The sequence below is a fragment of the Calonectris borealis genome, chromosome 1 (genome assembly GCF_964195595.1).
Source record: "Calonectris borealis chromosome 1, bCalBor7.hap1.2, whole genome shotgun sequence".
Classification (NCBI taxonomy): Eukaryota; Metazoa; Chordata; class Aves; order Procellariiformes; family Procellariidae; genus Calonectris; species Calonectris borealis.
Genome location: NC_134312.1, coordinates 220,377,483 through 220,404,961, shown reverse-complemented (window position 1 = coordinate 220,404,961; position 27,479 = coordinate 220,377,483). Strand labels below are relative to the sequence as shown.

Below are 27,479 nucleotides of genomic sequence, written 5' to 3'. Positions count from 1 at the left end.
GTAAGTAACATTACTGCCTTCCCAGCATTATAATGTAGATCAAAGAGCCCCCCAGGGCCTCAAATTCATCTTTGCTACCTTAAAATATAATGAACAAGCATTATTTTTTGGGAAAAAAATCCTTCCCTCAAAATGACATACACATAGCAAATTTAGGGCTTTCACTTCCCTTCATTTTAATTTGTGCAAGTGTTTAAAGGCTTTTCCAACATATTAAGATACACGCTGTTCGTAATGCTTAGGTCTAAGCATCAGCTTTGCACAACGCGAGGGAGAACTGCCAACTGGCCTTTTCAACTTGAAATTTGCATTTATCACATCACAGCGAAGTTAAGGCTCTCAAAGACCAGGTTTGAAGTCTCTTACTAGGTATACTGAACTATGGTAAAACCCCCAGCAGGCAGTAGAGAGAGAAAGAACTACACAAAGGCACCGTGGTGGTGGTTCGTGGAAAGGATTGAGATATGACCACTCTGTTCCCCAACAATAAATACATTCATTTCTAACTCGGGTACACACTCGGCTCCACTCAGCGCTCATGTTCTCTCAATTTTGTGAGAAATCCCAAGATGTGAAACACAAGGGTGCACAGAACAGCATAAGAATCCAAACCCTCTTCCCCAGAAAACTCAAGAACCAGGTAAATTACAAGAGAACAGAGACTTCACCTTGTAAGAGGAGGTCTGCAGACAGTTCTCAGGCTGTAGAGAAATAATTGGTGTCAGGTCTCTTGTCAAAACCTCTAATAAAAAGTAAAAGTATTTACTTCCATCATTTGGAGGGATGAGGACTTTCACAGCTGAGGCAGGAACAATATTTATTGTACCCCCGAATCTCTTTATACCCTAGTGAAATCAAGTACAGGAACACAAGACATTTGCTTTAATTCATCCCCATGAATCTCCATTTCAGTCAAGACATACGATGCAGAAACTAAAAGTTTTGCAGGTATGCAAAATGTGATGAAGCAAAGATGAAAAAGTGGTAAAGGAGGATGCTGACATGTTTTAATTGGGCAAAAAAGACTGCTGGATTTGATTCAGTATTTGGGGGAAGGTGGGCTGGAATTATGTTTCTACATTCTCATGCATCTTCAATAAAGGATCTACTCGGGATTTCCTAGCAAAGGGGGAACGATAGCGGGGAGTGTAAGAATATCTCCCCCAGGCACAGACGATAGGTTAGATCAACATTTTCTTTTTCACATACTGAAGCTATCACATAACTGATACAGGGATTCCTTAACAGTTCTGCTACAAGCCACAGTCAGAATATTCTGGTACCATCAAGAAGAATACAAATACACGCACACAAACACAAAAGATTTGGCCAAAGTGAACCACTCCTAGTTGAAGGCTTTAGATGAAGCATCGCGTAAAGGCATGTGCAGCCTCAATCTAAGGAATATATTGCCCTATGCCTCGTGGGCAGACATGAACTGGAGAAGACACAAGCCTGCAAAATACAGCAGAGCAAAGCAGAGATCACACTAAGCTACATTAAAAATTGAGGGATAGAAGAATAGATGTGTTACAATAGTAAGGGCATTAAACCTGCGATTAGGAAAAAGCCTTGTATTAGGTCTTGGTTTTCTCATTTATTTATTTTTAAGCAAAAAACAGCTGACGTGCCATAACTGTGAAAAGATGAGGCTTTTAAAGGTCCGTTCCCCCCCAGCAGCAGACGATGGATGCATATGCTCCGACTCCTCTGACTGCATCATGCGGGACACCGCACGGAGCTCACCTTTATCGTGGCAAAGTGCCGGAGTCTGACCCCAGTTATGGCACCAGACTCCATCCCGTGGCTCTTTCTGACCACAACCCGAGTGAAATCTCCGAGTGAAATCAGTCTGGAAGCACGTTGGTCTAACAGGGCCACCCTCACTCGCAGAAGAATGGTTTCTGGAGTGACTCAAGTGGGCTGCTGCCGCCTGTGGCTGGTAGGAATTGCTCTGGTTCACTGAGAGCCAGAAATGCGGAATACACATAAGCCAGCGCAAGAAGCAGAGGTAAAGCAGCACAGTATCCTAGCTTAACAGAAATGTACTGGTGTGATGTGGTGGGCATTCTGCATATAGAAATCTGAGATCTTCTGGAGCAGACAGGCTGCTTGAAAAATACAAGGAAAACCCACAAACATGACACACACATCTTCAGTGAGGTTGGCTTTTTTCTGTAGCTGCATTTAGGCGAAAGGCTGCGCCCAAGAAGCCAGTGCGGTACCCGAGGTGGTGGCAGGCAGGGACTGGAGCCACCCAGCGTGTTCACCCCGAGAGCATCACAGCTGCTGAGTCAGGGTATAAACAGACCTTCCCATCACGTCTGGGGAATGTTTTCCAGTTAACGTACGATGGACATACAAACTGCATCTGGATGATGCAGCACATCCTCCTTGCTTTCAATACAAAATGTGGCTATGAAAAGAGATGCCACCCAGGAGAAACATGAGAAAGCCTAGGGACTCCTCGGTGCCGCAGGCTGGCCAGTTAAATGACATCCCGCTTCACTGTTTGTCACGTATTTCCAACTGGAGCCTCCAGCTGAAGCAGACTGGCATCTCGGCGTGTTCTCCTGCACAAGCCTCCCACTATCCTCCCTCTGCCTGGGTTTTTCTCCCTGGTGTGGACAGATGAGTAAAAGTGCTCACGTTACTGCCTGCAAACCAGCGCTCGCAAGCAGGCGTGTTGCACGTGAAATGTAAAACACTCACGGATTTCCCATGAAGGCAATTTAAGCTACTACTCAATCCTGTCTCTGCACCAGGCTCGGGGGTGAAGGCGCTGGTCGCCCCAGCTCACCTCCAACAGCAGCAGCAATAACTCATTAAACTACAGCACTCGCATTGCTTAGGTCATCTCTCCCCAACCTCACGCTGCTTCGCTCCATCTTCTTCTTCCTGACCAACTTTTTAGACCGCATTAAACTTCAGACTGATGACAAACACCACATCATCGCAAAGCTGGACTGAGTGCAGCTGGTGCAAAGCAGCAGCCGCAGATAATAGCTGGCGGGGCTCAGGCTGCAGCCGGGTACGGGAGCCGCTCCTGTTCTCCAGGAGCAGTGCAGGAGCAGCCGTGCGGCTGCCAGGGAAACCCCCTCAATTTAACCCTCAATTCTTGATGCTAAGGAATAATCACCTCCCATTTGTTGGAAACAAATGAATAGGGTTTCAGCAGAAATTGGTTAAATAAAGATCATGGCTTAGCAATATTTAAGGTATTTAAAAGACATGTAGATGTGTGCTTAGGGACATGGTTTAGTGGTGGACTTGGCAGTGCTAGGTTAACGGTTGGGCTCGATGATCTTAAGGGTCTTTTCCGACCTAAACGATTCTATGATTCTATGATTTATAGAGTGAACATAATCTACCGCTGAAAAATAATCAATGCCATCTGTCACTTGAAGACTATAATCAAGAAGCAGCGATGCTTCTCAGCTATTGCTCTTCCCAGCCCACCAGCACTTGATTGCTGTATTAATAGCTTTAATGTAAACAAATAATGCAAACATGTAATGCCAGCTCAGGAGGGAAATCCTGCATGCTATGTGGGGGATGTAATGGCTGTTTGCACTGCTGAAACACAAATACTGCAGCAATCTCTTAGATGCACAAATGTAGGAAAGAGGAGAAATAGCATCCTTGTTCAAGATAAGCTCTCCTGCAAACTCACAGGCACTGGAGCAAGCAAGCTTTTCCAGGAGCTACACTTCTTTCCAGGAGCAGATGAAATAGCTTGGCACCACCTTGAAACCTGGCCCTGACCGTTTCTCAGTGAGTCAAGCTGCTCCACTTAAAATCCAGGTAGCGCCTCTCTCCTCCAGCCCATCGGTCGAACACTTTGGTCTCAGCCCTTTCCAAGACCACTTCTGCTGCCACTCGGTAGTGTTTTCCCAGCAGAGACAGGTCCTGCCACGGGAGCGGGAGCAGGGACTGACAGCGTCCTCCCTCCCGCAGCACCCCGAGCCCAGCAGCACCCCGAGCGGAGTGACACAAGGGAAACCCAACCCGCCCGCCCGCCCCGCCTGGGGCCAAACTGGCAGAGCCAGTACCAGGAGGCACTGCTGGACTGACGGACGGTATATATGGGGCACAGGGAGCTCCCCTGCATGAGGGATGACCAAAGGGGTGCCAGGTGGACGGGGTGACTCACCAGGGTCGCTGATCGTGATAGGGCGGTTTTAAACTGAAAGAGGGTAGAATTAGATTAGATAAAAGGAAGAAATTCTTCACTATGAGGGTGGTGAGGCACTGGAACAGGTTGCCCAGAGAAGTTGTGGGTGCCCCATCCCTGGAAGCGTTCAAGGCCAGGTTGGATGGGGCTTTGAGCAACCTGGTCTAGGGGAAGGTGTCCCTGACCATGGCAGGGGGGTTGGACTAGATGATCTTTAAGGTCCCTTCCAACTCAAACCATTCTATGATTCTATGATCACAGCCATACGTGTGTCACATCAGCAGAGCTGGGGCCAACAGGGACAGGCACCTGGGGGCAGGCCGTTCACTTGGGAGGTGGAAACCTAAAGACGTACAGTAAAGCAAATCGCGGGATAGGGGTGGCTGGGGGGGGCTGCCCAGCAGCCCTGCACCGGATCTGCATGGAGGAGGGACAGCGATGTCGTTCCCATGACCGCTATGCAACGGAGGGGCTTTCCCCCGTGGGGGGAGAGGGACAGGACCTTTCTCCAAACGTTCAGCAGACATCCAAGCACCTTCTCCCCTTATCTTCACTAACACCGCCATGTGATCCACCATCTAACGTGCCACAGAAGTGTTCAATCATTCTTTGAAAACATTCATTCATAAATTCAACACTAAAGAAATAAACAAGATTAACACTGGCCCCGTTTCCCATTCCGGATGGATTATCACGACATCCTCTTCCTAAGGAGCAGATTCTGGCAAGTTGCTGCAGATAGGTAATTTTGAATCCCTTTTAATTCGTGTTTTGAGAAGACTGCTAGGCTGACTTGTTCAAGACGGTTTGTTTTCCACCCACCCACAGCTATTGCAGCTTCTCTCTCCTTTACAGCTTCCTCCACCATTGCCATGACCTGCTTTGCCCAGCACGCTGCCAGCACAGCCGCCTCCCCAGCCACGCAGCATAATGCCCTAAGCTAAGGCAAGTTCAGGTGTTGCACAGAGAAATACCTGCCAGCCCCACCTCGAGCTGATTCACACCCTACTCCTGTTCCCAGTGCCAGCCGTTCTTAGCTGCACCACACAAGCACTTGAGAAACAACCTTCCTCTTCAGCAGCTTTTGCTAAAGACAGGCAGATAAGGAAACTGTAGGGAAAACTCAGCTTGGATATGAACCTAGCCTTTTCACTTCCTAGAACTTTTCTTTGTAAGATAAAGTTGACCAGAAGAATTCAAGTCTTTATTCCTAGGAAGAAATGTATGGGTAACAAAGGCTAAATTCAGCCAAGTGGGCATGGGGGTGTTGGGTTGACGGTTGGACTCGAAGATCTTGGAGGTCTTTTCCAACCTTAATGATTCTATGATTCTATGAGTCCAACCATCAACCCAACATCACCATGCCCATTAAACCATGTCCCTAAGCGCCTCATCTACATGTCTTTTAAGTACTTCCAGGGACGGTGACTCCACCACTTCCCTGGGCAGCCTGTTCCAAGTAATGGTAAATAAAAATCCAATTCATCTGAAACTTAACTGTTCTACCCACTGTTTGCATGCTTTCCTATGCTGTGAAAGCTCTCGGGGTATTTCACATTCAGCCCGCAGTGCCGAGCATGGCACCCTGCGGAGCAGACAGACAGCAGGATGAAGTCCTGCACTTTCCAAACGGAAGATAAAAAGGAGGCGGAAAAAGGACAAAAGAAAAAGTACAGCTGTTACATTTTGTACTAAACTTCACAAAAAAACCACAGTATTTGCCACAAACTACTGATTGTTTTTCCACAAATGTAGCTCTCAGTACTATTAACCTACTCAAAAATGAACTGCATAAAGCACGTTCATCAGCAAGGAAGCGGGGCTTCCCTGGGAGGCACTTCACGAAGTCCCTCTGAAGAACTCGTACTGTGCCACTGTGCACGATGCCACCCCCCGTGCATGCCAAGCCACCCCAAAACAAACCAACCAACCAGCCCCGTATTTCCAAAATTGCTAATAGAAGTGCCTGGAATTCGGCAAATGAATGTTTATTGTTTCAAAACAGCTTAAATTGCGTTTTACTGAAAACCTTGGAGAGACCTGTCAGAGCCTGCTGGGAGAGGCACTGGAACGCCCAGAGCGAGGTGACTGCTCACACGCCGAGGAGCGTGCAAGGCCGTTATCGTTGTACCAGCCGTTTCACACATTAACGCTGCCGTGACACAACCATCTAAAGTTGGATGCAACACGTCTCTTGGGCTCAATTAATATCTCTTATTTCCTTCCAAGAGCCAACACAACTGAAAGGATTCATGCAAATCCCGGTTACTGCGTCTACTTCACAGACTGGGAAATGAGGTCATAGCAGAGTGATGCACCTACAGTCACACGTGTGGGCCTGGCCCACGCACTGCACGCTCCCAGCCTGATATATCCAAGCCCAAAAATTATCTTTCCAATACTCAGTCTATGCACGCCGTGTACCACTGGTACAGCTCCATCGAACACCCTTGGTGCAGGAATCGCACTTTGTTTGATCTACATGGCGTACACCGCTGCTACGCATGATCATGAGCGTCAGGCGCTACCAACGTACCAGTCCATAAAAGACACGGGAACTCTGTTAATCACTGAAAATCACGCAGGATTTGTGAGCATGAGGAAGCGGATTGAACCATTCCTTCTGTGTGCAAAAGCCATCGAGAATAACTGCTGCAGGAGAAGTCACTCTTCTCCAGGGTAATGAGTGCCTTTCCAAGGCAGAATAGTTGGAAAGACTGCAAGTAATGACAGGAGAGGTGTTCTGGCATAAAATACCTTTTCCTGGAATAGTTCTTGTCTTGTCAAGCACAGGCCACCCACAGAAGAACTAAGCTGGGCCGCCCTGCCCCGCAGCAGTTATTCTCGCCAGCCCCAGGCTCCCCGCACGGCGCGGGTCAGAAGAACCAGGGGACGTTCAGCTCTCCGACCCGCTGCTGCAATCACTGTCCAAAGACCTACGTCAAGCAGAAAAAGACGGCGTTTTTCATGCGTAACATCCGCCCGTCACCGCTGCCTGCGCAAGGAGGGACGGGATCGGTCTCTCCCGTCGCAGCTGGCATCGGTTTCTCCGTCTGACTGCCTGCCAAGGCTTGTGCTCCTACAGCGCGTAGGCTGCCGGTGGGGTGACCCTTCGGGGTGTTATACCATCAAGGCAACACAAGATAATCTTTATACTCCCAATTTTCTTGCTGCTTTTTAACTTGTCGTACCAGAACTTCGTGTATTTTAGCTATTTAGCCTCTGTATCTAACGCCCCGTAACGGAGGCCAACTGTACAGCGAGGCTCTGGAGCAGAGGTTTTATAGCCGAAGCTCGGATTGTTTGCGTCCACTTTATTGCAACTTAAATCACGCTTGCATTTCTCCCTCGCCCGCACACGGGCTGGCACAGCCCGTTCTCCCTGCTCGCGTGTGGCCTCTTCTGCTCTGCTGCTCCTGTGTTGCTTCACCCCTTCGCTCCCAGCACCAGCAACCGCGACCGGGCAAACCTGGGCACGTGTTACGCTTGCAAAAGCTGCGGGGAAAAAGCAACGTACAGCAGGGAAAACTGATTTTTATACTTTTTTTCTTTTCTTTTTAGGGGAAAGAAGGAAGAACGGACACAATTTTGCCAGAGACAGTAGTTGTTACGCATTGACTCCAAGACTATTAATGTCACATCAGGTTTGCAGCACTGCCTTTGTTTTATGTTTTCTTTAAAACATAAGCAGGGTAAAAAGCTGTACAATAGTAAAAACTTAATAGTAACCTCAGATGTCTTAAGGAAAAGAGTCTGACCATGAAAGATACAAATTCAAAGCCTCAGTTTTTAGGCTTCAAGGCTTCAAAAGTTTCAAGGTCTTACTTTGGGAGTAAAACCAGCATGGATTATTAGAAAATCAGCAATTTTACAGCAACTTACGTAAGCATTTATAAATAAGAGAGAATCTACATACTCAGTAAATTCTACACCAGTCGTTTATGTTAAAGTTGAAATATCAGAAAAAACACATATAGGAATTACTAACTTTTTAATTTCCCTATGTGAATTAATTGGATCAGTGATGCTGCCTTCCTTGTTTAGTAGCAGACGTTTTCAGACACAAGACAGGGAAGAAGAACCACCTCAGGGTACAGTTGTGGGACAGGCACCGTTCCCCCTAAAGCCAGCCTGGTGGCAGCTGCTGCAAGCATGAGAGCATAAAACAAAATACAAAAATGCCTCCATTCTTAAAAAAACCAAACCAAGCTAACAGCTCGATAAATTCACCTGATGGCACCTGTAATTGTTCTGTCTATACCAAGCTTCAGTCTATACCAAGTTCAGTACTTCTCACAGTACTCGAACACTCTCTTTTGATTGCTAGTGGACCCACAGGATAATTACGTAAAGAAACTTTTATAAATGTGCTGATTTTCACCGGCAATAGGACGCCATAAGACCAGCCAGATTTCTCTGTTACCCCCCTCCTTGGCTTTTCAGGTTCAGAGCTATTGCTCCTTAAGGAGTACCCAAACTTAGAGCTCCAGCTTACTGACTAGGTGCTGCTGGCACATGGACTGAGAAAACTATATGATACCGCTATATAAAAGTCTATTAATGGGACAGAGCTGCTTTTCTGTCTATGTGCAGGTAATCTCAACACAATCCAGTTAACTGTAAATATTTAAAGTGGATGGTAAATCTCACAGCGATAAATTAATCTGGTATTTGGTTAAGAAATTCTATTGCTTTAAACAAATAATGATTCAGCGGATCTCAAAGTACTTGTCAAATACACTTTTAATTATAATAAAGGGAAATGAATTGGCTATATTGGAAGCTATACCGAAGGAAACATGGCTTCATCCACCCCGGAGAGTGGGCACCAAGGAAGAGACATTTAATGAAAAGCAAAAAGGTCAGTTCGTTCAGAAAGCTCCAACAAGTGCCACCTCCTGTCTGGGAAACATCTCCTTTTCCAGGCACCCAGTCCTTGTGCTTCTGTTAACCCACGCACAGACATTCGATAAATAAAGGGTAACGCTCAGGATGACAGCTAACGGTGACCGCAAACGAGAAGGGCTGGGGGAACGGGCAGAGACCCCGTCCCACAGCGCTGCAGGACCCACACAGACAGCTTGGTACGGTACGGGAGGCACCGGGGTGCACAAAAACAGGGCGATGGGCGTCAGGGTGCTCGGCTGGTCCCTGGGGGGGCTGAGGCCGAGGGGTGCAGCGCTCCCCGGTGCCGGGCAAGCTCCCCCCAGCAGAGCCCAGGGCAGGTACTCGCCGGGCAGCAGCTTGGCAAACCGCCGTGGCTTGTGAAACAAGCTACGTCTGGTGGACTTCTGTCCTGGGAAGTGGAGCTACGGAAACCTCTCCTGAAATCCCACAGGCAACATACAGGTCCCACTTGGACGGCCTTTGGAGAGGTGGCCAGGAGAAGTCGCCAGGAGGGATAACTCGGTGCATAGCATTTGTCTGTCTTTTAACCCCAGACAGTACCACAGTGGTACCTTGAACCATCTGTCAGGAGACATATGTCTCCATCACTTGGGAGTTATAAAGAATAAAAATGTAAATTCACTTTTCACCAAAAATATCTACTGTTTTGAATTTTACTGCTTGTTTTCTTAAATTCCCCTCTCCTGTTTCACCTGAAGTTGTGTTATTTTGTGCTGGATAAATTCCTGAACCACAAGAAAAGGACACCAATGGGACACAGACACAGAAGCAGCAATCACTTCATCTTGCTTAGATTATAATTTTACCATACTCCCTCGCACTTGGATTAATTACAGAGCTGCAACCCTGCAAGTGAGCAGACCTGTTTGAAGAAGGAAATGGCACGTCTGGAGCCTGGCGTAGGAAATCAGACCTCGTGGGACTACAGGAGTCTACTGATCAACATGGATCATCAACTACCCGATGCCTGCTGAAGCCTCTGCAACAAATTACAGGAGATATCAGAGAACAAGCTCTCTAGCCCCGGGATGGGAAAAAGCTTCACCCAGCTTCCTGCGGCAGTGAGGAACCATACCTCGGTACGTGTGCTATAATCCCCACCGACAATGAGATGTCTCCGGTTTTATGAGTCTGCAGGAAGCAGTCACAGGGCTCCGATCTAGGCTGATTTTATTTTAATGCTTTTATACCTGCGGTGAATAGAAAGTAGCTTCAAGAGAGAACAAAAACCCTTGTCAAGAGAGAAGGCAAACCCTTGAAATCTGCACCTGTGAGCCACATCCCACTGCCAGCAGCTTCCCTCTCTCAACAGCAAAGATCGCAGGGGACCACCTCCACCGACCATCTGAAAAGAACCGTAACAGGAACGTATCTGAAACCACTAAATCTATCCCTGTGCGAACACTGCTTCTGCAGCTTAAAAGGTCACCAAGTACTTCCCGAAACTGCTGACTGCTAATGGCTGTTGAAAACTGCCGTTTCGCAATCCATTCCTCAAGGAATCCGCTTTAGATAAACAACTTCTCACCATACACCGCAGCATGAACTGGTGACAAATCCACTCAGTTAACCAGAAAATAGCAAATATTACCTTCTAAAAACTGTTAAATCTCTACTTCAGCTAAAAATTTAAAGCGTATTTCCTGTACTCACATACCCAAAACATACGCAGATTGCAAAATCTGTAACAAACCCTTCCTGATCTGAAACAACCCGATCAGGACGGTTCACTGCACGCTTTCATCTGCGTGACCGCAGGAGGTTCATATTCCAGTGCCACGACAGCCGCATGCCGAAAACAGAGTACCTCAGACACGGAGAATGGCCATTAATCTCAAACCATTACAAGTAATTTACTTTGCCATTTACAGAGCATCCAAGAACTGCCTGAAAAATTCCCCCTCCGAGCGCAGGAGTTACAGGGCTCGAGCCTTTGTCGGGCGAGCAGAGATAGCAGGCACTCACCCACGACGTCTCTGCCATCCCCGTGCAATGCCACCGACTGACCGAAAAGCTTCGCTTGTAACACAGGCCAAGCATAAATAAAAAAAGCAACCTGTGTCTGAATGAATATATGCTTTTTAATAACTGGAAGCAAAAATGGCTGATTGTATAACCTCGGCTTCTAATTCACTTACCTTATATCTCTCCCAAGCCTCATAAATTTCGCTTGGTTTATTCTGCACAGCCCGTTTTCCCAGGATTTGCCTCACTGCACCTTTTCTCAGGAATTTGGACACAGATTGAAAACAAGAAAACAGTCGGACTTTAAAAAAAAAAATGGAAGAAATAATGGAAGCTGCTTATCACTTCCCACTGGCCAAGTGCTGGGCAGCCCAGGGAGGAAGGCTGGAAGAAAGCCCAAAAAGCTCAAGTCCTCCATTCGACTGCTAGCGCATCCATGTCCTGCAGAGTAAAGGTACATCCCACCTGCTATTCCAGCAGCAGACGCAGCAGGTCCTTAAAAACCCGTGCAAAGAACAGAGGAAGCACAAAGCGGTATTTTCAACGGGGTAACCTCCAGCTGTCAGCAATCAAAGCTGCGGGAGTTCCTGGCCCAGAATTTGTGCCCAGACGATTGCATTTGCACCACGGTAAGACAGTACCCCTTCGCATTCATTTTAAACCTCCCGCACGGGGGCCACAAGACAACTAAAAGGGAAAGAGAAGCACTGCGAAAGAGGGCTCAAATCGCGTACAGGCAGCACAGTCTGCCTTAAAAACCCATCTCGTCTGCACGACGCCAAGCAGAAGCAGGCCCTGACCAAGCAAGGTTTCTGTTCACCTCACAACAGCATCTAAAGCTCATGAGAACGGCATGAGTAAGAGAGACAGAGACAAAAGTACCTGTAATAAAGAGGCAGCAGACATGAGCCAGACAGAATGAATGCAAAAGGAGCACCCCGAGCAGCGCCGAGATAAGCATCAGAGGGCTTCGTGCCAACAGATGCCTACAATCAGCATCAAAGGGACTCAGTCCCTCGTTCCCATCCATCCCATCCAGCCCGCACTGCTGTTTCCCTCATCCAGTCTGCAGCCTGAGTCACCCGCGGAGCCCCGGGCCTCCCCAGCAGCCGCTCCCCTCGAGCAGGCAGGGGGGCTGCCCTCCAGCAGATCCCCCTCGGGGCAGCTGCAAACCTCACCGCGAAGCCAGCACCGCAGCGAGCAGGACGGACGGGAGGTTTACCCTACGGACACGGGAGATCCCAGCAGGACGGGGGGCCCATACCCCTGCAGATGGAAACGCAAGCCCAGCAGGCAGGATGCCTCCGGGCTACAGAGCTGCTCATAAATCCAGAGGCAACCTGTCCCTGTTTCAGGGGAATTATACCAGGGACAATTTACTTAGGTGAGGCTGCGTAGGGCAAAGTTTGGTTCACACAGATCTATCTTTGCTGTTCGATACTGAGCAGACGCAGATCCTCCTGATCAACAGCCAAAGGACGTTGAATTTTGGTACTTACAGAGAGGAGGCCCAAACAGCACCGTGTCCAGAGCTTTCAGCTGCAGCTTCTGCCTGTGGCTTCGATCTGTCATTTTCAGAACACTTCCCATCATGGTAGCGTTGTTCACTGCTAGCCTGTAAAAAAAAATTATATATAAAAAAGAAGTAGGCGTGGTCATATCCAGCTGGATTAATAACTGACCAAAAATTAGTAACATGGAGACTACAGGGGGAGAAATGCAATGAGCAGGACCTGAAAGCACCCTGCTTAGGCTATCAGGACAAAAGAAATCCCTCAAATATTGTCATCTCTGACATAGGATATCTCTATGAAAGAGTTAAGCAGCAGTGACTTTGGCTTTACTCGGAGACAGAAGGAAAAACCAAGGCCATGCCTATTTCATTAATCCTGACAACCTAAGTTACTGATTTCCTATCAAAACTGATCTTTTGGTGTCCTACCAATCACTAATTTTTTTTTATTAAAACCTATACCGCTAGCCTTTGACATCTTATTTCATAGACCGTAAGACCATGCTTCTCACTTGGAAGAAAACCTTATTTTATTCCCACTTAATCCCTCCTTCCTAGTCAGTTTACAGGCCCCTTTTCAGCGACAATAACCTTTACTCAAAAAGCTGCACTGAGTTTTTTCGAACCTGTTACGAGTTTAGGCCAACTCACAGCCAGTGTTTCTCTTGAGGAACGCAAGGCTTAAAAGGCTCCTTTGCTGGAGCACCCAGGGGCGTGAATTATCATCAGCACGTACCAGCGCTGGGTGGTGCAGAGACACATAACCAGTAGCCCTTGAATGGGAACTTAAATGCTACTTAGATGCAACCCAGCAAGCAGAGATGATATTTTGCCGAGGACGATGAACAGTGACAGAGAAGCTCCACAACTGGGCTGTGGCTAAGGAAGGCTGTGGCAGAGCCAGGACGTAGCCTAGGTCTGCTTCGATCCAGGTCAGGGTTTCAGCTCTAAATATGTAGCTTCAGGCGCAGGCGCGTGAAGTCTAGCGTACAAACCAGCAAGGACAGTATTCACGACCACAGAATTCGGACTGCAACCCCTCCTTTCACCCACCGCAGATACACGCTCAGGGCTAAATCACTCCCTGCAAAGAGGGCTACAGCAAAGCCAAAGCCTCTAAACATAACCAAAGCGGAACAGGAATTAGACTTGGCTCTGTACGAGCCGAGGAATTGCACATGATGTTATGAGGCAACTCAGATCTGTTTTTCTCGCTGGCCCACGTCCCAGAGGAACACAAGACAATGCAGTGAGCACTGACCTGGGCATGGCATGTCCACTCAGCTGCAACTTTCTGAAGGTCTCTTCGTACTGTGGCAGCTCTACGTAGGTAATGAGCCACTGAACCACCTCGTCAACTGTCCAGTTATACACTGTAGGAGAGGTAGAAAACAAGCAAGCAGCTTAATATTTTTACTAAGCAACTAAAATCATCAAGCCAGCAACAACCGCATAACTTCACCAGACATACCTCATCCTATTGCCTTCAGCAAAGGAAAAATATCTGCAGAGTTTAAACACATTCCCATTAAGTATGCAGTGAGCTGGGGCGGAGACATTAAATCCTGTGGACCACTAGAAAAGAAACAATCCCCCTGGGATACTCCAGGCAATCCTGCAGGTCCTCAGCCTCTACCTGTTTGCTTGTGCAATTATTTTTGCTAGTCTGTTCTATACACGACGGGCTACTACGGATTCAGCGTAGACATGATGGGCTGCTACAGGTTTAGCCTTAACAGACACCACCACACCGTGCATAAGGACTGGTGCTTTCCCAACAGCAGCCTCTGACAACAAAGTTTCACGGTGGTGGATTTTACACTGTGCTTCCAGCTCACGAAAGAAAAACATGCAATGAGGCCATCAGATAAAGCAGCAGCCTCAGACAGCGCTGGCGCAGGTGATGCTTCACTGGCAGCCTTTCGCAATGTCACCAGAAGGGCCCGAGGCTGAGATCCTCGGAGAGGCAACACCCAAAGCGCTGGCAGATGATAAGTGAAATCTCTTCGTTTTCTATCATCCAAGTGACGTTGCTGTCTCCAAACTCCCAACAAAGTATGTGCATCCTCACCACATGCCCAAACCCCTGAAAAACTGAATTCAGCTAATGTATTTGGCAACACGCTCTAAAAGCCTCACCTCCTCCTCTAGACCTGTGAGTATAATTTAAAAAAGCGCAGTGGAGAAATGCTGTAAGAAAATGGTTGTGAACAGCTTGAGAAAGTGATTTGTGGGAGGAGGTGGAGAGGGTGCGGCAGCCCAAGTGAACCAGGGGAACTTTTCTCCTTAACTGCCTCACCTGTGGACTTGCGGATTATTTTTGGAGCTCCACACACAGCTCCAAAGCGGATTATTTTTGGAGCTCCAAAGCCACAGATAAGGAAAACTTGGGAAACGAAGCTTCTGCCTTTGCTACTTAGTTTTGTCGTACTTATAGCAATGGTGTGAAAGCAAAGAAAATCACGCAACAGATTTTTTTCATAGGACAGAGGGAGGACAGTGACTTCTGTCTTTGCTTAGCGTGGGCTGAGCTTTGCGGCATTTACCCAGCCTCCAGCAACCCAGAGCGCTGTGCTGGACATCACCCACTGCTGACGGTCACCACCTCGCACGCTTGTGGCCCAACGTCCGTCGATCTCTCCCACACGCCCTTTCCAACAGCCAAGTGGAGAAAAGGCCTGATTACTGCTGGCTGCACGGGCTGCACGGCTGCCGAGCTCAGAGCTGCGCGGCACTTCTTAACGTCAACAATGAGCTGTCCCACAAATATGAGAAACATCTTCCAGCTCGCTCCAGCGAGCTAAATGCCTTCGACGGAAAGATGACAGAGTGGACAAGACGAGAGCCAAGCGCTGAGCAAAGGAGAGCAAGACTTGAAAAGAAAGCGTCATCTCCACGTAGGCTTGCGCGGTGACTCACAGAGGCAGGTTAGCAAACGCAAAGCCAGCAAGCTGCCCTCGCTTAAGGAAACTCCCTGAACTATGGGTCACTGGCCCACAAACCGTGGGAAACCGATTTCTGTGCCCACAAGCAAGACGTTACAGCTGAAGCGGGCAGGGGAAGCCCGGTTCCCTGGGTGGCGGCACCGGCAGCGCCCCGGCGCAGCGGGACAGCAGCTCTGCAGGGCACGAGGCCAGACACCGGCCACCGCGCGCGGCCGCCACAGACTCCCGAGGACTCAACGCTTGCCCTGAAGAGCCCAGCGTGAAGTGCCGGGGGGGCAAGCTGCGGTGGTACGGGCGTGCCTGCCTGCCAGGAGGAGTGGTGGGCACCGCTGCATCCCCCCACCCGCAGCTCCCCCAGGCCCGGCAGGGCTCCCCCCCTCCCCGCCAGCGATGCGGGGCTTGTCCTCCGCATCCCCTCGCCACGCCAACAGCCACCTCTCGGCCTCGCACAGCAGCCCCTGCGCAGCCCGGCCCTGCCAGGCGCCGGGTTCCTCTGAAGCGCCCGGCTTCTCTCTTTCTTTTCGGCCTTACGTATCCAGAGGTCTTTATTTTGGGAAGAAATCACTGAGAAACAAGCTGGCAGCGTCAGGCAGCACGCTCAAGTGCAAAGATGAGCAGCTCCCCTGCCCTGCATCCTTGCTGTGATGATCTGATCTGCTACTTCAGTGGCTTTCGTAGAGCCATGCTTACCTGTTGGATTATCAAATCCAACACCTTGTAAGGGCATCACAACCTTTATATTTTTGGATAATCAGGGGGCAGAAACAACTTTTTGTTTACACGTACGGCCAGGAGCAACAGCAACAGCAGGTAGGAAAAGCACTCGGCTTGACAACGGATGAAACGGGCATAGCAGCTCCAGGCACCCGTCCCTGTCAGACCTCGGTGCCCTTCCAAAGCTGCTTTTCACACCCACGTGAAGGAGCAGACCTTTTCTACAAGCCTGATTCTACTAGTTTTACAACTCCAGTTCAAACGCTGAGACGAGGCTCCACATGAGACCATCCTTTAGGAACTAATAATTTATTTTATCAGCTAGATACGCAGTATGATGAGCAGGGAAAACAAGAGTGGTAACTAAATCCAGCACAAGGAAAACCGCTATGCCGCAGCAGCTCTACCCAAAGACATGGCAGGTCCCGTGTGTGTCAGAAGCAGGGAGAGAGCAAAAGCAGCTCAGCAATTAAGGGACCTGGGGAGTACCATGGGATGTTCTCCTCCTTCCCTTAATGATTTTCTACCCTTTCCCAGCCGACATTAAAATATACTTCAGGCAAAGCCATCTGTAAACAGCCGTACAACAGAATAAATATTTCTTACACAAGGCTTTCCTCGAACACAGGAGACAAAGCAACTCCTTAGCGTCATCCCGACTTGTAAGTGGTTTGGACAAGAATTTTCAACACGTGGCTGCCCATCTCCACGGGTCGGAGAGTCTGGTCCTGGATAAACAACTGCAGGATCATGCACAGAACCACTGTGTCTTCAAACCGCCTTTCAAACGCTGTACCTAAGTATTCACTTAGTCCTCCTGGGATTGTGAGGGACTATAACATTACTTACAGCTGTACCTACACAGCGCTTTGAAAACACTGAGCACATGCTACCCCCAAGTAATTTAAAGGCTAAGACAGAAAAATCAAAAATGCAAACAGATCAGGACACAAATGAGAAACTGAAATCTTTACAGTTGATGAATTGATCAGAAGACTAAAATCCAATTTTTCAAGTGATGGGGGTAGATAAGATTACCTGATCTTGGAGGACAGAGGGAAGAGAAAAGACTATAAGCGAAAGGAAGAGCAGCAATTAGAAATATTGGAAAAAAAGATGTTCCAGGTCTTGAGAGCAACATGACGACTAGCGTACTGAGAGAAAAGGAAAAGCAAAAGAGGACGAGTAAAGGGCAGTCATTGGCAGAAACGGTTCATGCCACGGATCGCAAAAAGACCCGATATACCAACATGATCTGCATCAACACACCACTCAATGCAATAAGTAAATAAAAATGTATCGTACAGTCAACATTATACCTAGGTTTTGCAAAAGTGCAATCTTCCTACTTCTATCCTCTCCCCCACATTGTCATTTTCAAGGCACTGAAGATTTTTCTGATTAGCACTACTGGTCTTAAGATAAAATACCATTCTTTAATGAAGCCCAAAATTTGAGAATAAAAAGTTTCTTAACTAGAAAGAAGAAAGAAAAATCAGTTTTAAGATCCCACAAAAAAAGAAATTCCAAAATTCTGGTCGGGGAAAAAGTAGAAGTGAAATCGTGCCTTTTCCTGACCACCTCGGAGACACCCTCCCGACGGCTGGAACAGCCAGCGCTGTGAAATCCCAGGGCACGGGGCACCCCGCACGCAGCAGCCAGGGAAGCACTAGCAAACCTTAAGTTTCTTCCAAGATTCAGAAGTTTCAGGAAGTTTCCCACTAGTGACTGAACTTCCACCGCCTCCCTGGGTTAACTTGCTGTGATGAATAATACCATTTCTTAATAGCTTCTTTCTACATCGAATGTATTTATGTACACTTCCAGTTTTAAGACTTTATTCTACCTTCTTTTCACTAGATTAAGGAGCTTTTCAGGTTCAGCAATTTCCTTCTAAGGAAAACACGATCTGCAGGAAAACTCCCATGCAGCTCTATTGAATATTTAGGATGCTATTGCCCCATAAAAATACCAGCTGAAACTGGATATTTGAAGGACAACCTGGAATAGGACAGTATTTGGCTCTATTTTAATACAAAGTTATAGGGGCAGAGAAATGAAACAACAATTTATACCCTTACAGCCATACTCAGATGCCAGCATTAACAGTTGGGAAGTACCAAGACCAACGAAATCCTGAAAGGCCCCCCCAGATAAAGGAAGCTGGAAGAGTACTTGTACAAGGCAGCCAAAGCAGAAGCAGCATGTGCTTCCTGGGAGGTACACACACTGCTGCCGAGGTTGTATGAAATCCACAGCGTTTATCAGTTTTATGGCAAGGGGGGTGGAGCGGGCAGTTTCCTTTTGCTTGTTTGTCTTTTTTACCTTCAGATGTCTTCCACGCCTTCCAGAGGTCTTCCACGCTAATGAGCTTGTCTTCTCCATGGAAGGTGCTGTGCTTGACTGTTGGGTCGTGATAATTCAAGTCCTCCCTCAAGAACTAGGAGAAGAATAAACAGCGGGATTAATCTTTGATTCATCTTTTAGAAAGATGAGGAGCATTAAAAAAAAAAAAAAAAGAGATCTTTGACCTATCTTCCTTATTATTCCATCCACAGGATGTCCCATAATAATTTCTATGGCAAAGTCCTAGTAAGACTGAGATGCAGCATCTCTGGTCTTTTAATCTCTGATTAAAACTACATCATCTCCCTAGTTCATAGAATCACAGAAGGGTTTGGGTTCGAAGGGACCCTTAAAGGCCATCTAGTCCAACCCCCCTGCCATGGGCAGGGACATCTTCAACTAGATCAGGTTGCTCAGAGCCCCGTCCAACCTGACCTTGAATGTTCCCAGGGATGGGGCATCTACCACCTCTCTGGGCAACCTGTGCCAGTGTCTCACCACCCTCAGCGTAACAAATTTCTTCCTTATATCTAGTCTGAATCTCCCCTCTTTTAGTTTAAAACCATCCCCCCTTGTCCTGTCGCAACAGGCCCTGCTAAAAAGTCTGTCCCCATCTTTCTTCTAAGCCCCCTTCAATTACTGAAAGGCTGCAATAAGGTCTCCCCGAAGCCTTCTCTTCTCCAGGCTGAACAACCCCAGCTCTCAGCCTCGCTCCACGGCAGAGCTGTTCCAGCCCTCGGACCATTTCCAGGTCCCTCCCCTGGACCTGGTCCAACAGGTCCATGCCTGGGCTGTGCTGGGGACCCCAGAGCTGGACGCAGTGCTCCGGGGGGTCTCAGGAGAGCGGCGGAGTTGCTCTAACACATAACACCATCAATTACAGACCTGCACCTTACTTCTAGCTGAACGCATTTTTTCTCTACTTCCAGTTTCAGGATTTTATTCTGCCGCCTTGTTCCTAAGCAGCCCTCTGCCAGCAGATTTCTGCCCGGGGCCACGCTGAGAATAAGCAAGTCAGGTTAGGAGCTGCAGGCTCTCATTAAGAAAAGCAATCTTTCCAGACATCAAGCCATTCCGCTGCTTCTTTTCCTATCAATTGCTTTCCAAGTCCTTTACTGACACATCCACGTAAGAAGAGGTCACAGCATTTCCACAAGGCACACGCATACGTATGGCAGCAATAATCCCTCTCTCCTGCTACTCCCTCTCTCTTGGCACCGAAATCAAAACCTTCTCACGCTGCCTGTGCCCTCCCCTGGGAGAGACCCCACAACCCCAAGAGCATCTATTCAAGGAACGAGGGAGCAGTTCTGAAATCAAGCGCTCCGTTAGGAATCTCCCCATCTCCGATACCATCTGATAGTTTCGGAATAACACAAGCTGTAAACCTAGAAATAAGAGGATACATCCTCTTATGAGAAACAGTAAATGCTCAGAAGTTTACCACTGTGACAGATGATGCCTGCAGGCAGGGTAGCGTAAATAAGATGTGCAACAGAAGCATTCACCCGATAATGCCAGAAAGACAGAGAAGAAAAGCCAAACGAGGGGATCGGTGCTATCCCAGCGCTCTGGGGACAGACGGGGCACAAGAGAGCAGCCACAAGAAACACGGAAAAAAGCTTTTTCTAAGGAGGAGTCAAGCCAGACGACAGCCAAGCAGCCAGGTCTTGGTATTTACAGAGGGGTCTTCAGGGAGGGAGGGAGGGGAGCCAGGCTGGGGCAGACAGAACAGCGACCGCCTTCAGCACAGGAATCAACCGGGAGTCCTGGGATCGCCCTGTAATGATTAAAGATGAAATACAAAAGCTACTTCAGATTCTCGGAAATTAAGGGAGGATATAAACTGTTATGTATAATGACAGTAACACTTTTTTCAAAAAATTATTATTATTTTAGGTTTTTGTAACTTTGTTCCATTGTTGCAAATACATGCTTTCAGGTAGGTGTTATCATTTAACCTTTTTCATTGCAAAGCTGACACTGCATGATCAGATAAACAACACAAGCCACTCCTTGCTCAAAGACGAGGCAAAGCTTAAAATCAGGTTTTCTGGGTTTCAGCAAATCCTCAACTTCAAGACCATCCAGGAAGCAGCAGCAGGTTTGCCAGCTGAAAAGCACTTTTTTGGTTCTATAAGACCGAATATTAGATTGCATCAAAATGTAGGTCACCAAAATCACCCAATGCTGCCAAATAAGTGTCTCTCTTATTTTGTATGAGTTTCTGTGTCAATGCAAATTCCACCAGGGATCACTTTATATAATTCACACACCACGCTCGCTGGTGGAAGCTCGTCTTCTGTAACATCCAGAATCAACTGAAAGTGCAGCCACAAGAGAAAATAACCGCCCTGCCCATGCTATGCTCTTCTGGCAATCCAGTAGATATCGGAGGAAATGAACTCTACAGGACTGAGAATAACTTGTAATTTATATATATATAAAAAATGCACATATATATATGCATATATATATATATAAAAAAAGCATTAGCTAGGTATTTTTTTAGTTGTTGCACAAGACTGACATATCAAATTGAATATGAACATTCTCCACAGTACATCTGAAGATTTCTGTTCCTGGTAAGAGAAGCCAGGAAAAATTCAGTAAGTATTTATGTTACATTAATTTTAAGACGGATAGATAGAGTATAATAGCTTAATACAACCTGGGCTTTTGGGATTCCAGGCTTCTCCTTGAATTACAGTATCACCAAGAATTCAACTGAACGGCACAACGGAACCAGCTTTATGTCAATGGAATAAGAATCCAAAAAATTATTATTAAATTATTAGATTTGACCTGCACCTTCAAATCAAAGCTGAAACAAATGCCATCTACGGGAGGCAAGGCATTTTCACTGTAGGCTGAACCACTAATGAAAACAAAACAAAACAAAAATTATATATTGGCAGTATAGTCTGCAGATATATCACAATTCACTCAGGGAACACATCTGTCATAATAATGTGCTCTGGTGTGTTCCCACCCCGCTCCCGTCTCGGGAGAAGACAGGCCAGAAACAGAAAACACCAAAGAGAAGTGAAGAAAATTGTATCAGAAAAAAACTAAGGGAGAGTGTGAGAAAGACTAACAAGATTTGAGACTACCCTGTATGCGGGAGGGATTCACGAGACGGGAGGCAGCAAAGTGCATGGAAATCAAACAGAAGAAAGAGGATCACTCACGCTCCAGTACCTAACATATGCAACAAAATTAAGAGACAATTTCACACGTAAATGCCTGCATGCATCATCCAGTGCATGACTACCATGCAGCCTTCTTTATTACAGATCTTTTAAGTGTGCAACAGAATTACAAAAAAAAAGTCATCTCTAGCTAAGGAGACAGTATTTTAATATCAGACAGGGTATGAAAAATATCTGTGAAAGTTTTCACTTTCCAGGCTCTTCACAAATCCATTGCGGATGCCACCGAGGCCACCATTAGGCGCCCGCAGCTTGGGCCTGGCGCCTCTCTGCTCTCCTGCCTTCTGGCCCACCGACAGCGTCAGCTGCTCTTCCCGTCTTGCAGACAAACACGGAAAATGGGAAAATTCGGGCAGCGGCAGCGGGCAGCCCGCTGCTGTTCGGGTCTCCGGCCTGTGTGCCTCGCCACCGGCAGCCGTGCCAACCCGCGGCAGAGCGAGGCAAAGTCGCCGGGCCTCCCGGCGCGTTAGCTCGTGACCGAGAGGGAAGGCGGCAATGTCACCCGGCGCTGCGCCCCGTGCGGCTGCCAGCTCCCGCGGGGACCGGAGGGATCAGCTGCTGCTCGGTATATTTAGCTCAGGGAGCATAGAAAGGAAAAGTGATCTCTTGCAGCTTTCCTTCAGCACACGATCACCAAAACAAACCCCCAAGGACTCTCCGGAGGGGACGGGGCTGGCTGCAGTGAGAACATCTCTATAAACACGCAGGGAGGAAGATGCAGGACGGGGCCGTCACCTCCTCTGACGAGCTTTGTTCATGCACGGCCCAGCCCGAGAGGCTGCAGGAGCTGGGCTGCACGCACCAAAGCCCCAGGAAACCTTAAAAGCACATTTTCCCTTAGTATCTTCTGGGGAAAAGACAAAAAAGAATAGTGCCAATACAGCAAATTAGCCAAACTCTGCCTAGCACGGTCTTCAGAGGTGAAGGCTTCTGCCGCGTGGCTGATGCTGTGTGGGCATCTCAGCTCTGCTCCTCTGACCCAAGCTAGAAAATAGAGATGTTTTCAGCTGACTGCTGACCCGCTGGCTCCATATCTGGTACCATCAGAGACATACTACTGCTAAACACGTTTTTCTCCAGCCGCCGCGTGCTGCCAACCAGCACAGATCGATGGGAATTCCTGTTGCACAGACCATAACGCACCCGTGCCCCCGACGCCAGCGGTGCGCAGGGCGCTTTCAGAGCCCACATTTGCACATCTACTGCATGAACAATTTTCAAGTTGTATAGCTCTCTAGCTCTCATTTTTCCCCCAGTGGAGGGACTCCCCAGAGTTTTCACATACGTAGGTAACTGTACTGAGCACGCACATTATGGCAGCTGGCTCTGGGTGGCCCTGCCGGGGCAGGGGTTGGACCAGACCATCTCCAGAGATCCCATCCCAGACCACCTCCAGAGATCCCACCCCAGACCATTCTCCAGAGGTCCCACCCCAGACCATTCTCCAGAGGTCCCACCCCAGACCATTCTCCAGAGGTCCCACCCCAGACCACCTCCAGCCTCAGCCAGTCTGTGAATCCGCAACAAGAACAGAAGGAAATGTAGTCAACCAAGAGCCTCACCACTAAGTTCAGAGAAAGACAAACCATGATCACACCATCCAAAAGCAACGAGAACAGAACCACCACTACAAGCAACAACCAACATGGGCTGAGATCGCTGCGGGAAGACTCAGCCTGGGAACGCTGTTGATGTCAAGATTTCTTCTATAATTTAACAGGTTTCTTTTACAATTTAACAGGTTTCTGTATATATCGAGAAGCAGCAGAATCCGAGGCAGACAAAAGCCAGCTGCTACACACCCTTCAGAAATGCCCACCCGTGGGAGAGCACCTCTGTGAGGGCCGTGGGGCGGCGAGGAGCAGGTCCCTGCATAGACACCGAGGGGAACTGCAATACTTTGGGGAGGGAATACATCCAATCCCTGCTGAAGCCACCCACAGTTCTGACCTCCACAGCAGCCTGTGGCAGAAAACTACCTCCGTTTTAAGATGAAAATACTTTTTCTTAGTGCCCTCTGCTCACAGCCACTCCGGCCCCAGGTTTCCAGCAAGTGCTGGAGGCTCTGGCAGAGACCCGCACGCTCCAAAGCAGAGGTATGCACCCCCTCCAGAAAAAACAATTACGGAACCGTTTTGGGATTATATAACCCCGTTAAACATAGGGACCTACATTTTAATTCTCCACCTGCCAAATCCCGTGACCAGCACGCTTTTCTCTGCCCTAAAAGGGCGAGGAGCTTGAGTTGCACAGGTTCCTTGGTTAAGACAAACCTGTTGTCTCGGTGGCTGAAAGCACATTCAAAAACAAGCAGTTCCATGAAGTGTGATTTTCTGGAGTTTTTTCCTCATGTTTTTTAATCTGCAGAAACTCCAGCTACTCACACGATTTTTGCATTTCCCCCCCCAAACCTTTACATCCCTCCCACATCCTGGATCTCTGCTCATCCCTCCCGAGCACCAACTACCACCTGGGCAAGAGGTGCACGCGTGCACCAACTCACTGCCGTGCATGTGCTAAGGGGCCAAAACCCAGCAAGCGACTGCAGAGCTCACCATGCATCGCTTCCCCCAGTTAGCTCACCAATTCTAACATCTTTTCTGAGCTACCGATTTTCACTAAAGTCGCAGAAAACTTTTGTCTTCAAGCCCTCTTTCCTGCTAACATGCCTGACCCCAGGCAGTGGGATCAGAGGTTGGGAGGAGCCAGGGACTGACCGAGCAATAACATAAACCTTGCTTCCTTAGGAAACCAGGCTAACAGCATCCGAGAGACATCAGTGTGAACCTACATCAGAGTTGCCCCTAAACAGCTGGAGCTGCCTTTGGAGTGAGTGCGAAGAGCAGAAATAGATCGCTAATTAGAAGATTTCCCCATGAGGGACAGTTCTTTCATTTTAATCGAGGTCACTGATGTCATCTTAAACTTCATTGAAAATTCACTTCCAGAATGGAAAAATGCAATGATGATTTAAGGACAGCATAAACTTGTTGGACAAAATTTCACCCATAATTAGAATATTTAAAAAATACAGTTATCTGTCTGTCTCTCCCTTTCTGCCCAGTCAGGTCTTTTAATCCAAACAAAACGCACCCATAACTTACCCCCAAAGAGATAGGGCTGAAATAGCAAATGCAAACACAAAGTTCTCAAGCAACAAGGGAAACACCGGCACGGGAGCGAAGAGCTTGCTCTCCCGCAGCCGAGCAGCCCTGCGCAGGCGTCCCTCTGCACCGTGCCCCAGGCGCAGAGACCACGCGCCGTGGACGGGCGTTTCAGCACGTGCCTCCACGACCGACGGCTGTGAGACTCGCAGTCTCTGCTGAAGCTTGCAAACGCTTCTGGAGAACAGGTGAATAAACCCAAGCTTCAAAATTACCTTGGTCTTATCCTCAACAGAGGATGCTGCTTTTTTTTTTTTTTTTAATTAAAGGAATTAATATAAGATGAACAGAAAGGCAAACAGGAAGAACTGTGGTTTACCAGGCAACTCATCCATCTCAGCTCAACCCCTATGCAAGGCTGATCAGTCACTAACGCGTTCTGTTCTGGAACTACGTTAAGATGTTAGTTCATTTTGTTCTGTTGCAAATCCATTTACTAAAAAAATAAATCCCAAGTATATAAACCTACACTCAAGGGAGACCACTCAGAGCAACTGTTTGCGGCACAGCATTGCAAGAGCTCCCACCCCTACATCAGTACGCTCCAAATGGAGACCTCCCGAGGTCCCGTCCCACCCGGACTATCCTGTGACCCCGAAGAGGCTCCCCAGCCTCCCCCAGCCCACCCGCGTCCTGCTGCAGGGCTGCCAGGGGGTCCCATCGGGTCCCCAGGCAGGGAGGTGCTCGCAGCCTCTCCGGCCGTGCCCCCCGCCTGCTGCTGGGGGGCTGTGCCCCCCGCCCCTGCTGCTGGGGAGGCACGAGCACCTTGCCCTAACAGACTCCCTCCTGGGTCATCGCCTGCATCGCTTTCTAAAAAGTTTATGGAAATCGAGCGAGCCATGCCATCCTCTACGTCCACTCCCGAGGCGGGAACCTCACACGCTGGAAGAATAAGGGTGTACGAAGATTAAACGTAAAAGCTGTAAAAGGCTTAAATTTGAGCCTCTTACATTCTTTCAAATAATATCTCCAGCAGCTGTCCCACCACCAAAGACAGGGAGTTAAAACACGACTACAGGGTACGCATGGGGGGTTAGAGCTGGTAACCTTGAAAGCAGAGAAACCGAGCACTCAGCTGGCTCACCAAGGAAAATTCCTGAAATACTTTTTTCAGTGGCTTCAAAGCACTTATTGAAAGTTTAATTTAATGCAACTTTAATAAAAGTTTCAAGATGAACAGAGGTAAAGTTTGCAACTGTATTTATAGAATCATAGAATTATTTAGGTTGGAAAAGACCTTCAAGATCATCGAGTCCAACCGTAAACCCAACACTGCAAAGTCCACCAGATGTAACTTGGGGTCACTACAATACTTCATTTTGTCAATAGGTGAACAGATATAAGTACAACTCACTGCCAGCAGCGGACACCTGCATGTGCACACAAGTATTTTCCATAGAGAGCAATACTTGCACATAAAATGCATAGCAAGCTTGTTGAGTATAAAAGGGAAACCAGGGAAAAACTATCTTCAATTCTCAGAAAAGATGCATATTTAAAATACTGACTAGGTTATGTGAACTGTGGTTTATATTTTATTTCGCTTATTCTCTTCCACCTTGAACCTCAAGACGGTTGTCACAGGTCACTTGTGAAAAGCAGCGGGCTAGCAGGAGGAAAAGCGCCATCACAACAACCACGAGGATGTTCTTGTTTCCATTTACACATTGCACATGCACCACCTCGCTGCGACACACGCTCCCCGGCGAGCCCCCACGAGCGGCAGCAGCTCCGCTCCCACGGGAGACGGAGCCGAGCTCCTCCCCGGGCCAGCAGCAGCCGCGGGGTGCCCGAGTGCCGTCGGGCCATCCTGGCTGTCACCGGCTGTGCCGGGCTGATCACTCACCGGCGTCGCCGCTCCTCGGTGTTTCGGCATCCGCCTGGCTCGGTTTAACACCAGCTGCCTCTGCCAGCCTCCGGGTTTCCTGCTCCCGCCAGCAAAATCCCACATCGCGGCATGCACCGACAGCCAGAGCCCAGCGCTGGGCCGCACTTAGGGTGGGAGGGAGAAGGATGGGTTTTCCTGAGGATTATCTTATTTGTCATATCCTTACAGCAGCCTTTTAATGCAGGGGTAAACTATAAGAAGGAAGTCAATTAATACAGGCTGTCTCAATTAGCCAAAACAAACTTCTACAAAAAACAGGCTTTCTTATACGAAAAATTCCACATTTATCTACTTCTTCAAACTACCCATATCCAACCATTAACAGCAGAAGTAACAGAAAAAAGCTTTTTCCATTAAACAACAGAAATACCATCATCTCCTTCCTTTCTAAGGAGAACCACCACCTTTTGCTGGGAAGCTTGTGACAACTGCAAAATTCCCCAAAATACTATTCCGACACAATTCCTGTCCCAAAGAGCTCGGAAAATAACACTAAAGATGACAGAGGCGGCGACGGGCGCAGCGGCAGCTGCAGTAACACCAGGGCAGCACTCAGCCGTAGGGCTAACCCACGAGACGACGGCACGGCGCTGCGCTCCGCTTCCCCGCGGGCAGCACAGAGCGGATCTCGGGAAGGGAGCTGGGGACCA

General features: G+C 48.2%; 1 protein-coding gene across 8 annotated transcripts in view; it reads right to left on the bottom strand.

Moving 5' to 3' along the window:
* Positions 1-27,479, bottom strand: part of STIM1 (stromal interaction molecule 1) — a 100,033-nt gene that overhangs the window by 29,261 nt on the left and 43,293 nt on the right. For all 8 annotated transcript variants that reach the window (XM_075140507.1, XM_075140508.1, XM_075140513.1 and 5 more), the window contains 3 exons: positions 18,545-18,659; positions 13,822-13,933; positions 12,547-12,662 (listed from right to left, as the gene is read on the bottom strand). In XM_075140507.1, coding sequence (XP_074996608.1) covers positions 12,547-12,662; positions 13,822-13,933; positions 18,545-18,659 — 343 coding nt within the window. The remainder of the gene's footprint in view (positions 1-12,546; positions 12,663-13,821; positions 13,934-18,544; positions 18,660-27,479) is intronic.